At 40.4% G+C, this 12,141-nt stretch overlaps 1 protein-coding gene and 1 long non-coding RNA gene across 2 annotated transcripts; one reads left to right on the top strand and one right to left on the bottom strand.

Moving 5' to 3' along the window:
- Positions 1-82: 82 nt before the first annotated feature.
- On the top strand, positions 83-1,108 carry LOC136117616 (uncharacterized). The gene is made up of 2 exons (XR_010655130.2): positions 83-765; positions 821-1,108. It is a non-coding gene; the product is annotated as an uncharacterized lncRNA (long non-coding RNA).
- A 1,793-nt stretch (positions 1,109-2,901) lies between these two features.
- Positions 2,902-4,286, bottom strand: LOC108008580 (proteoglycan 4). Its single transcript, XM_017072456.4, has 2 exons — positions 3,939-4,286; positions 2,902-3,834 (listed from the first exon to the last, which is right to left on the bottom strand). The coding sequence occupies exons 1-2, from the start codon at positions 4,176-4,178 to the stop codon at positions 2,983-2,985; spliced, it is 1,092 nt and encodes a 363-aa protein (XP_016927945.2). The 5' UTR covers positions 4,179-4,286; the 3' UTR covers positions 2,902-2,982.
- Between the last annotated feature and the right edge of the window lie 7,855 nt (positions 4,287-12,141).

Raw genomic sequence — 12,141 nt, 5'->3', positions numbered from 1 at the left:
ACTATTAAGAAAAAAGGCAAAGGAAAGGTACGTAAAAGAGGAGATTTTTTTTCATTTTTTCTATTATAATATTAAAGTTCTTCTTTTGCTGTTTTTCAGTAGTAGAACATTCAATTGGTGGTGCAGGCGACGGCGCTAAGATGGACAAATTTTGGCCACTAAGGATGCACTAACCATTGCTTTGCTGGGCACTGCAAAGGCCCCTTTGGCCTTTGTGTCAGAGGATCTCAAGATCTTAGAAGAACTGTGCACGTTATTGAGTCCTTTCGACAAAGCGACAAAAAGGATTTCGGGTGGAAAGTACCCCACGATATCTTTGATTATTCCTATTATTTGCGAAATGCAAATTCAAATAACTATGTTAGCTTAAAGGACAGTTTTAAAACACCAGAGGTCATACTAGCCTTTGATGCTATTGATGGACGCTTTGCGGAACGTTTCGCTCCTTACGAATCCCGAACAGTAACAAGGATTGCCACGATAATTGACCCCAGGTTCAAAAAACTGGGTTTTTGCACCCGGAGCATTGCCGACCAGGCATGCCATGGGTTGGAGGAGGAGCTCATCATTGCCATTAGAAAGTTGTCTGCGTCGGAAAAGCCTGCACCACCAGGCCAGACGAAACCATCGGACTATTTCACTGGCTTGCAAGCAAAATTGCAAGCGAAAAATAGCACGGCGCGCTCCGAAGCCATAGTTATGCTCAGGCAGCATATTGAAACTTCAAATGAGGCCGTAGTGTGCGAGCCGTTGCAATATTGGAAGGTAAGTTTCTAAATTGTTTTATGTCATTATTTTTATTAATTTATTATACTTTCAGGAATCGTCGAACAGTATGGCGCCCTTTAAAGAAGTGGTCAAAAAATTTATATGTATCCCTGCCACTTCCTGCGAGTCAGAAAGAGCCTTCAGCAAGGCGGGGCAAATTATATCTGACCGCAGGACGCGCCTAAAGCCTGACGTCGTCGACAAACTTATGTTTATTAACAAAAATTATAGTTTTCTGAAAAATGTTTAATTTAGTTATAAGAAATGATCTCCGAAATGATCTCTCTCTCAGTCTAAAACACCAAGTGAATAAATGTTTTGGTTTCTATTTTTAATACAACCACAAGTGTGCATTTTAATAATTTAAAAAATGTAGGTAATTCTTAAATAGTCGGGCCGGAACGACCCGACTAATTAACAAAAATCCGTATTTAGAGGGCGATGAATCAAGAATTTTGGTGTAAAAATTATTTTGGGGACGCGCTTAATTTTTAAAGTTTGCCTCTTTACCAAATCGACCCTTTTCGGGGCTGCATAAGCATATAAGCATAAATGTATGTATATTTTGTGTATAAGTGAAGATACACTTACAGTTATTGGTGTTTATTTAAAACGCTCATGTTAAATGCAACTTAAATCATTGCAAATTACTAAAAACAAAAACAAAAATTAAAAACAATAAGAAAAAAGCAAAAACATTAACATTAACGTAAAATTATGTGTGTGGTGTGTCTGTGTGCGTGCCCGCTGTTGGTTTTCGGCGATCGCCAACGGTTTTTTAAGTGCAATTTGGTCAAACTTTAAAAATTTCTCCTGGCTAAACTAAGCGCGTCCTCAAAATAATTTTTACATCAAAATTCATGATTCATCGCCCTCTAAATATGGATTTTTGTTAATTAGTCGGGTCGTTCCGGCCCGACTATTTAAGAATTACCAAAATTTAATTTAAATTTTTTAAAACATCGATGTTTCATCGATGTTTTGGGTGAAAAACATCGATGTCTCAATACATCGATGTTTTGACACCTCTAACGGCCAGTGCTGTGTAGAGGAGAAACATCGATGTTTTTAAATTTTTTTAAGAAAACGATGTTTTTGTAATATCGTAATATTGGCGCCCTCTGGCGTTTCAACTGCAAATATGCGAAGGCGGGCGCCCTTTAAATTTTTTGAATCCAACAAAACGTAAATGTAATAAGAATCAGGTTTATAATTTAAGTTATTAACTTTATTAAAATATTTTTTTAAATATTCGACTGGTGGTGAAGGAAGGAAGCTACGGCGGTGGAGAAAGATGGAATATTACGAATCTCCGCCCTTAAAGTGGAACCGCAAAAGATCTAACGTATTGAACCATTTATAAAAAAAAAACGGATAAAATAAGTTAACGTTCAATAACAAATAACAAACATTTTTTTCTTCAATAAGCTAATATCTTAATTTTATCTCCCAGAAGATAATGTTTTCTTTAAACTTCATATAATTTGTTGTGCAGAACAAAGCTTTTGTTTTACTTTTTTGGGTTTTTTAAGTCTACTTATTTACTTACAAGAAAAATACAAAATTTTAAACATCGATGATTCATTGCGCCTCTTAAAAAGGAAGAAGAAGAGAGTTATCGGCAGTGTGACCGTATGCCGGAGTCAAACAGTTCACACTGGTGCCGCAACAGAAACAGCGCCTGAATTTCGTGAGAGAGAGAATTTTAGGAGAGGTACCCTTCTGAAATTAGTAACTGTTGAATTTGCTAAACTTGCCATGGCAACTATTTAAGATTTTATTATCACCATTAATATTTACTATTAGAAAATACTTGTTTAGTTATTCTTACCTTATTTATTTTTCACATTATTGTTATTATATAAAATGGTGGAATTATTACTTTCGAACAATTTGACAGGTAGTCAAGCTGTTTGAAAATTGAACAGGTACCATTGAGGGACGTTCTCTCAATTGGTAACTTTTTTCGTTCAATTTGCAAAACTTTAGAAAAATTCCCAAAAAGCAAACATAAATCAAAAACAAATATTTGTTAATTAAAAACATTGGCGAAAACGGCCCGTTTTAAGGCTGGTTGGTTAAGGTAAACTGGTGTTTAACTAAGGTATTCGGAATCACAAGAATTAAATAAAGTTAAATTGTCAATATCTTGCCTTCAGAGGCACATTTAATTGTAAAACCATTACTAAAGCTATAAAATTACAACTATCAGCCCTACGATTTTTTGACTTTGGTGCATCTTATACCCTTCGACTGTAGCTTTCGCATAATGTCCAGGGTCGCTTGGTTTTTGGTTGGATCAGGTTCGATTGGAGTAGTGACAGTAAGACGCGTACTTCCCCGCTTCACCTCCACGCCACAGGCTCTTAGTTTGTTAAGAATTTTCTGTGTCCCATCCATGGGTGGGTTCGGCAAGGGAGGAGTTGCTTTGACTGTTGTGGCAGGAACAGGGTCAGCTGGCATCGGAGGAGCAGGTCTTTGGAGTGTCTTGGGAGGAGGTTTTTGCGATGTCGCTGGAGGAGTTTGTTGAGAAGTCCCTTGAGGAGGTTTTTGAGATCTCGCTTGAGGAGGTTTTTGAAATGTCTCTTGAGGAGAATTCTGAGATGTCGCTTGAGGAGGTTTTTGAGATGTAGCCTTAGGAGGTGACTGCGATGGCCTATCAGCTGGTAAACGAGATTTATTGGGAGTTCCTGGCAAGCCCTGCAGACGCCTCAGATCCTCCAGCACATTGGGAACCAGAATAGTGTCCTTTTTCGCCTTTGCTGTGGGCGGTTGGGTAGAAGGCAGGCTGGTTCGTGACCTTCGCTGCTGCTGGGCGGTCAGAATAGGGCGGCGAGGATTGCTATGGCAACGCTGGCGTTTCACGGGCACCGCTTCCGGTTCCGGCGGCTCCTCGGTCAGCTCAACCAAGTACTCCTTTACAATATTTTCCTTGGATTTGGTTTTGGACTGGGCTTGTACAGTGGGCTTGGAGTCGGTGTACCAGCGCGGATCCTCCAGCTCTGCCTCCCAGTCGATGGCACTGGCGTTCGAACTCCTCACCGCCTCAAGATCGTAGATGTGGAGCTGTAAGAAGTGGACGATAAAATCAGGGTTCTATGGAACTTTTCAAAGAAATCCTGGCCATAAAAGGGGGTTGCTTATCGCCCAGCTGTTTTATGGGACCCTACCTCCTGGCGACCATTCACCAGCCTCGTTTCCCGCTTGGCGTCATCGTATGAAAGCGGTTCGGTTGGGGCCACTATATGTTTTAGTCCCGAACAGTCGGTTATATGGCTGTAGAACGCTTGGAACGTTATAAAATGGCGTTCGCAGCTGCGGCAGAGTGTCAGCATGCGTTTATGCTCGTCGTACAATACGTCGGCCAAGCGAACCGTCTTCAGCGACTTTGGTCTACGCGTTCCATTCATTTCTCTTCGGCAAATTCGCGCCGAGCGGGGAAATTACTATTAAAAATTGCAAAACAAAAATTTGCACTCGTACAGTGTGGCCAGGCGGTGAAAGAACATAGATACCAAATATTTTTCGTTGTTAAAATGTGTCTGTTGCAAATACCATGCATCCACTGCACTTTTATGGCCTTGCTTCCACTAGGGATGCGTCGCGTTCGCGGTACTTTACCGGTTAACGCGGGTCAACTCCGATACAAATTCAAGTTAGCTTTTTTTTAGCAGTATAATCCAGGTATGTACGATTTTTGAAATTAAATTATTTATTCATTTTTTTTGTCAATAATTTCGCAGTGCATAAACATTATTTGACTATCGCCTTATTTCATACTTGCAGATGGGGACCAACATAGCTATGCCTCAATACATAAATTGTTTAGTATTATGGTTTTTATAATGTACGAAATAATATGGCAATAGTTGTGTACTCCGAGAAAAGATTCGATTATTGAATGGAACGGATTTATAAGTGTTCCCAGATCAGGGTTTCCCACCATGTTTATGTATATTTCTTTATAGAAACGCGGTTACGTTGCCCATCTCAAGGTTACCTGATTAGAAAAGCGTGCAATTTAAAATTTAATTTAAAAAAAACAAGCAAAAACAACATAGAATATTATCACACATGGATGAAACAATAGAATACGATATCTTATCGATATTATCGATCAAATTTTCAAATGAACTTATATATATAATGATATTTCTTTTTCGTTTTGTTAAGCCTTATTCAAAATTGCTGGTATTCTTTAAAGAAGAAATGTAACATTATTGTTAGCAGAAGCATTGAAATTATGTTTATTGTGGGGAAATATAAATTATATTCGAGTTTAGAGACTTATTCATAAATTACTTTACGAAAATTATTTCGCATCCTAGCATCTGGAGAGGGTTATTTTCCCGTTGTGCTGTAATTACTATTATTTCTCTGTTATTTCTTTTATATTATTAAATAATATAATATATATAATAATTAAGTAAAGGTAATTTGTATTCTATTACAGTTCCCTTTGTTTTAGGAATATTACACACAAATCACTTCAACAAACATGTTTTTCTAGCTTCTGCATGGATGCTCCTTTAAAAATGTGCTGTTCTTAATACGGTCTCCATTGTTTCTTTTATATTATTGAATGAGGGAATGGTCTTTTTTATTTTTTAGGTGTTTCCTTTTGTTGCCTTTGATTAACGCCCATGCAATTGAAATTAAATCGCTTGCAAATGATTCGCATGGCAACTAAAAAAATTCGAGATCCGAAAAATGCCATCGTTTATGCAGCCACGGGCTGTGCCATTTGTAAGCTTGGCTCTTTTTTCGACCGATGTGAAGCCATATGGACGGAACATTGTCTGATTTTGACTCCAACTCGGTTGTCTGTGCAGTGGGTGGGAAAAATGAGGGGGAAACCCTTTCATTTTTTGCGCGTACCCCGACAGTGGTATATTATAATTTTTTGTAATGTTCCGTAAAACGAGCACGGTCCATGTGTCGAACCACGTGCAGCATAATCACCTGCTCACCAGAACGAAGGTGAGTATCGCTGGCAGATTCTTGATTCCTTTTTTTTAACCCTTCAACTTGCCAGCCCTTTCTGTTATTCTTGGGACTTAAAAACTGAACTTTAAAGGGCCGCATCGCTTACACTCAGGAAATTGTACGGATCTGGGGGTCCAGGTCCAGAGGCAATTGGATGAAGTTGCCGATGCTGATGAGGCTGCTCCTGTAGTTGCTATTTCTGCATGCAATTAAGCCAGGGACGAGGACGAGAACGAGGACGAGGCACACTTGCCACTCTGTGTGTCCCAAAACTGCAAGCTGACCATGCAAATTACGTTGCCCACACTCATACTTGCTCTTGCCCCGGTACACACGCATTCCTGTCGCCTCGTTTGGGGGTTAACGGGGGTTCCCCGGCGTTTGAGTGATGCACCGAGTCGAGCAAGAAGAGAAAGAGTCGGACGGCAAGGGAGGAGACTAGCTAGCTGGGCCACTAGAACTACTACTACTACCACTGCCACTGCCAAAGCTAAGTTAAATGGACCTGCGGTGCACTCGAGCAGCCAGCACACAAACTACAGTCCATACTCTATACAACGAATTTTTAAGAACTTTTGAAATTGTTTGACAAACCCAATTTGTTTTTATTATACAGGTTTTAAACTGTATTAAATTGTTTATAAGTCATACTTAACATACATACATACATAATAAATTAGTATTATATGTTGTTTATGATAACAAGATTTTTCAATACAAACAGAAAAAAATGTTGAGGGAAGAGCCGAGATCAAAAGTTCCTTACTTGAAATTTTTTAATAACTTAGTATTATATGTTTTTCAGATAAAAAGATTTTTTAAAACAATCAGAAACAAATGAGTAGGGAAAAGCCAAGCTCCAAGCCAAGTTCCTTATTTGAAAATTCATCTTACTCGTTTAAGAAAAAACGTTCTTAAATCAAGACTTAAGTGTTCTCAAATTTGTTTTTCAAGATGAAGAGATTTTAAAATAAAAGACACAATTTTGTCTTTCGAGACGAAAGTGATCCCGAGATGATTTTTAGAATTTGAAATTAAGTCGATCGTCGCTCACTTTTGAATTCGAAAGAAATGTTTTAAGTGTACATCCCTCTAAGACATTATAATTGAACACAATTTAATTAAATCCCCTTTAACCAGTTTTGACTATATAACTGGTTTAATGGGATATATTGGCATCAGTTAGGAACGCTCGACTGTGATGTAAGCAAAGGATGAAATATTTGAAAGGCTTTCACCCAAAGTAACCACAATTCGAATTTTGTTTGTGGGCAAGTGGTGGTTCGCGGTCTAGCAGGCAACACTGTACGCCGTGCATGCAGATTGAAGTGCAGACCATGTCAAGGTAGCGGCTGCAGCTTTGGCCAGTAGATTAAATTAAACGTGGCAAAGGAGATGGTGCCGGAGGAGGAGCTCCCTGGCTCCATGGCTGCATGGCTCCATGGCTCCGAGGACTTGGCAGCCGTGGCCAGGAGGAGCAACTGCAGCCATGCAATGGCAACGGCAACGGCAATGGCAACAACATTAAACGTGTTTACACCATGTCCGACCAGTTGATATGCCAACTGCCCCGACCTGTCCCCTCTCCCCAACACACTTGCACTGGCACACTCACACAGATACAGCTACAGATGCGTAGCCAAGCATGAACTGCTCTTGGACAATGAACACATGCCATGGCAGGGCATTGCCGCCCCACAGCCACCCATTGCCCTATCCACCCACCACCCACCGCCCACTTTCGACTATTGTCCTTTGTTTACAGTTTTTCGAGGGGTTTCGCAGGCGAGTGAACTAGCAAAAAAAATAAGCAAAGAATCACAATCACTGCATACTTGCAGGTGCAGCTGCTGTCATAATAACACAATAGAAAAGCTGGCGCTACAATTGCCACAGTTGTTGTTGCCCCGTTGCATTGTTGTGGCCTGCGAATTAACCACCCCATGGCCACCCGCTTGCCCCACAGGTTTTTCCCCACTATTTTTACCATCTTGGCGAGCACGTTTTCATGGAAAAGTGTTGCATACTTTTCGCAGAAGCACACCTTCCACGTGTCACAGTATTTGTGTCGCCATGTGTTAAGTAAGTTCGGACAAGTGGCTTTCCCAGGCATTTTCCCAACACCTTCGTCCGACACTTGGCCTGTCACTTAAGCTGAGCATCATGAAAATGCCTTTTCCCATCTGAAAATACTGCAATAACATTGATGCTTACTGCTAGCTGCTGCCCTTTTGGTTTACGTCTACGGGGATTATTAAATGGACAGTGCTTTGGGCGCCAGAAATATGGTCAGCTATTAGCCATTCGTTAACGTTTCATTCGAGTAGCTTTTGTGGAAATTACATTTTTCACTTTCAAGCCTCTTGGCCACTTTTGTTGTTTTTGTTTTAATGCCCAGATAGTCGGCAATTTAATTTGTATCTTGAAATCGAGAAAACCACATTGTTATCTTTATCTTTACAATTCATTTTTATTACTTAACTATTACTCAATTGCAAATTCTTGTTATAATACGATAAAATGTTTTATTTTAGGACATTTTTATAAAATATTTTTTTATTATTCAAAGTAATTCACATATTTCTAATACACATATTTCTTGTGTAACATAAGAACAATAATCAAGATCATATAGTCAACTGCAGCTTCTTATTATTATATGATATGTTTTATTGTAGTCAATGTTCTAGTTAAGTTATATTTATTATTCTAAGTAATTCACATATTTCTGATATTTATAGGAAGTTACGTATGTGTAGTAAGTTAATTAAAGGTATTTTATGTGATTACTTAAATTTTAAGTGATCTTGCAGCCAGGTATACCGGATGAACCCGGTTCTCATTCACAAACCTTAATATATGACAAGCAAACTAGCCTACTAATAGATTTGTAAATTTACAACGAGGTACCAGCCCTAATATATTCAGGACCAATTTTAAACCTACAAGAAGGATTTCGAATACATTTTTCAGAATGAGAGACAAACTTTTGCAGCTGTTCCAGGCTTTCAGACCATTGTTAAGCTCCTAACCGGCCACCTGCAAGTTGCAACTGTCTCACCGTCGTCAGTTTAGCCGCAGGAATCAAAGTCCAAATATTACGCTCATTTATTGACCGTCGGCAAACACAAACGAGAAGTCAAATGAAATTGCTATAAACGATGGACCGACCAACTTTTCCCCCGCCCATTCCCATTTATCGAGGACCCAGAACCCAGGACCTCTTCTATTGACAGGGGCATGTGTTTGAGCAGGGGTTCGGAAGGGGGGGTGGGGGTCTGGAAAACGGGAAAGGCAACTTCCTGGTTTGTCCTTTATAGAGTATGGCTTCCATGGAACCAGCACCAGGTAGGGCACAACAATTGCAGGAGATCGGCAATTTCCTGCTTGCCTCGCAGGCAACTTGATTACAAAGCACAAAAATCAATAGGAAATGCAGTTAAATATTTTGCAAGCCGAAATAATTGCACATCTGAAAGACGGTAGGTGTGGGGCACTGCACATATAACTAGGAAGGAGATATAAATGCATCTCCAGCTCCAGCTGTCCGGCATTGTTGGCAGAAATTATTTAATTAAAAGCCGAATCTGAAGTTGCCCGGAAAATGTTCCTCAGCTGTAAGCGCAACGGAAAACTTATGGATCATTGCAAACTTTCGACCCCCTTATATAACCTCCCCCCCCCCACTTTCCAAGAAAGGGGGCTGAGCTGAGCAGGTGAAAAAGTTTGCCAGTCAGCCTTCAACTTGTTAAACAATTTTCGAATATATTTTCGACAAGTTTGCGTCGTAAGTGCGAGTGTGCGGATGGTTAAAAATCTTAAAGATAGGAAGAGAGCAAAAAAAAAAGTATAGAAACAGCAGCTTTTGGGTCTGACTAGCTGACTGGCTGTCTATCTGCGATTTCCCCTCTGACTGGCAACTTTTCCAGACTATTTTTCTGCCGCTTTGCATTTCAGTGCAGCCCACTGCAGCCAGTCGGGAAGTTACTGGCCATCCGTAACCGTAACCCCCCAAACCCGGTATTTCACCCATCATTCCTATCCCCCGTCGGCTTTTGTGCTGAGCGCCTCAGCAATATGCAATTGATATTTCCTAGCTGCTCCATCCAGGTGCTTGGACTAGCCCAGATAACACTGCAAAATACCATAAAGTGTGCGCTTAAAGGGTAACGATATCAATAATAAATAGCCAGCCCGTCTAGAAATTCATGCAACAGTATCGCCCAAAAGCCAGTGTCTGGTAGAAAACAAAATAAAAAAAAATGGGAAGAGACAGCACAACAAAAACAGAGACGAGAGCCTCTGGTCAACTATTAAATTGGCCAGCTTAAACGTAGTCTATATAATAAATTGATGGGCTTAACCAGTCCCGGCAGGATGGGTGGAAATTTAAGAAATTGCAGCCCAAAATTTAAAACGTTCATGTGCATCCGACAATCGCATCATTTACATATTGTCGTTAAGTGCTTAGGCAAGAAAGCTTTAATGCAGGCATCTTGAGTGTGTAAATTGAGGAGTTAATACTCCAGACTTTTCAAGATATCATATGCTGTGCCTGTGTTTAAATATCAAATTCCCTTTAAATTAGAGGTGTTTTTGAAGCCTAGTTGACCTTAAAGCTTAGGCTTTGAGTTGAAAACCCCTAAAATAAATCTTAAAGATTTAAAACGGAGTAAGAGTTAGGTGCAACGCAACTATAAAACTGAAATGTTGATTTTAAAAATGAAATGGTTTGATCATAAGCAATTGTTTAAATAATTTTTGGTTATTTATTTCGATAGTCGGCAATAAAACAGGAAAAAAATAATTTAAAATAATATAATAAAATAAATCGATAGACAATAAAGAAAACCGCACTTTGGAGGTCAGGCGCATGAGAGCGAAAATCACCTTAAAAATTATAAACGAAGCGGGACTATTTAAATGGCAGACCAGCTGCCGTGTGTTTCCATATAACCACCGCACTGCGGAGATAATAGAAAATGCATTTGGCCAGCTAGAGTGCAAGTTCGCCATGGTAAACAGCAAAATCAACCGGCAAAAAGTAATCACCAATAAACGACAGTCGAAAAGCAGGCGAGCACAAATATTTGCCCCGAAAGTAGACAACAATAAATGACAGTTCACACATACACAGTACTCCACTCCGAATTTCCACAGGATTTTCCCCACCGCATTTTCCCAACCAACCAACCGCCCAGCCACCCAACCACCCACCATCAGGCACAGCGGGAAACGATAAATGACAGCAAAATGCTGCTGCAAAGCCAAACAGTTTGCTATAACCGCAGAACGGGCTTCAGCTTTAAGTATCGGCAAACGTTAAGCAGTGACCCCCGATTCCCGACCTCCAACCTCCGACCTCCGACCCATCAACCCATCAACCCACCCATACAACCCACCCCATCCTGACCAAACACGATCCCAAACATTTTACGGTTTCACCTCGAAATTAAATTTCCCCATCAATGCCGGCCAAAACACGTCGATGCGAAGGCCAGAACGTGGCATCATGGTGAAAACTAAAATCAAATTGCCGCGGCCAGCAATGAAAATCGGGAAAATTATCAGATGCCAAAGCAAGCGTCGAAAATGGTTTGGAAATTGGTGTGTATCCCGCAGTGTTTTATAGAAAATCCATGCGGCACATCATCGTGGAAACAACTTAAATGGGGTTGTTCCATCGAATTCGACAAAATGCAACCTAAAAAGCCCTTTGGATTATTAAAACCATAGTATGAAAATACGCAGACGTATACAAGGAAATTGCATCAAATTATTATTTTCCACAAAAACCGGACTCCATTGGGCAAAAGGTGTGCGGCCACGTACCGCAAATATTTGTGAACACGTGTGCAATGGCCAAAAGTGACGCCGCCGAGTGCGGAAGTTGCGCTCGCGTTTTTTCTAATAAATGAAAAGCAAATAGCAAAGCGGCAACTCAGCCGGTTCCCTTTCACCTGAAAACCTGGAAATATGAAATGATGCTGGTGGCGCTTTTTCCTCCTTTGCTAGATGGGCGAAAATGCCAGGCGCAGGTCAAAACTCAACTTCTGAAGCAGGAAAATCCCGAAAACATACAGCGAAAACTTTGTGCACGTACAGCGGGCGAAATTTGGCAAAAAGCTCAAATCTGTCAGTTAGGAGTTCAATAGTTTTCTGCTGGTCATTAACATCAGCGAGGGTATTTGCAGGGGATCTCTTTGGAAAAACGACTTTAAGTCCCTGACATTTCAAAGAGCCACTTGACAGACCTTGTGCGCGACCTTGACTAGACAACCCTTGGATCAAGGACCCCTGCATACAGACCCTACTATCCCCATCACCATACAACACCGCAGCCACTCGCGAAAGAAAGCCAGGCAAATAAAGTTAAAAATTCAAATG

This window comes from Drosophila suzukii, chromosome 2R, assembly GCF_043229965.1.
Source record: "Drosophila suzukii chromosome 2R, CBGP_Dsuzu_IsoJpt1.0, whole genome shotgun sequence".
In the NCBI taxonomy this organism is placed as follows: Eukaryota; Metazoa; Arthropoda; class Insecta; order Diptera; family Drosophilidae; genus Drosophila; species Drosophila suzukii.
The sequence above is the reverse complement of the archived record's forward strand: the minus strand, read 5'-3'. Positions and strand labels throughout refer to the sequence as shown.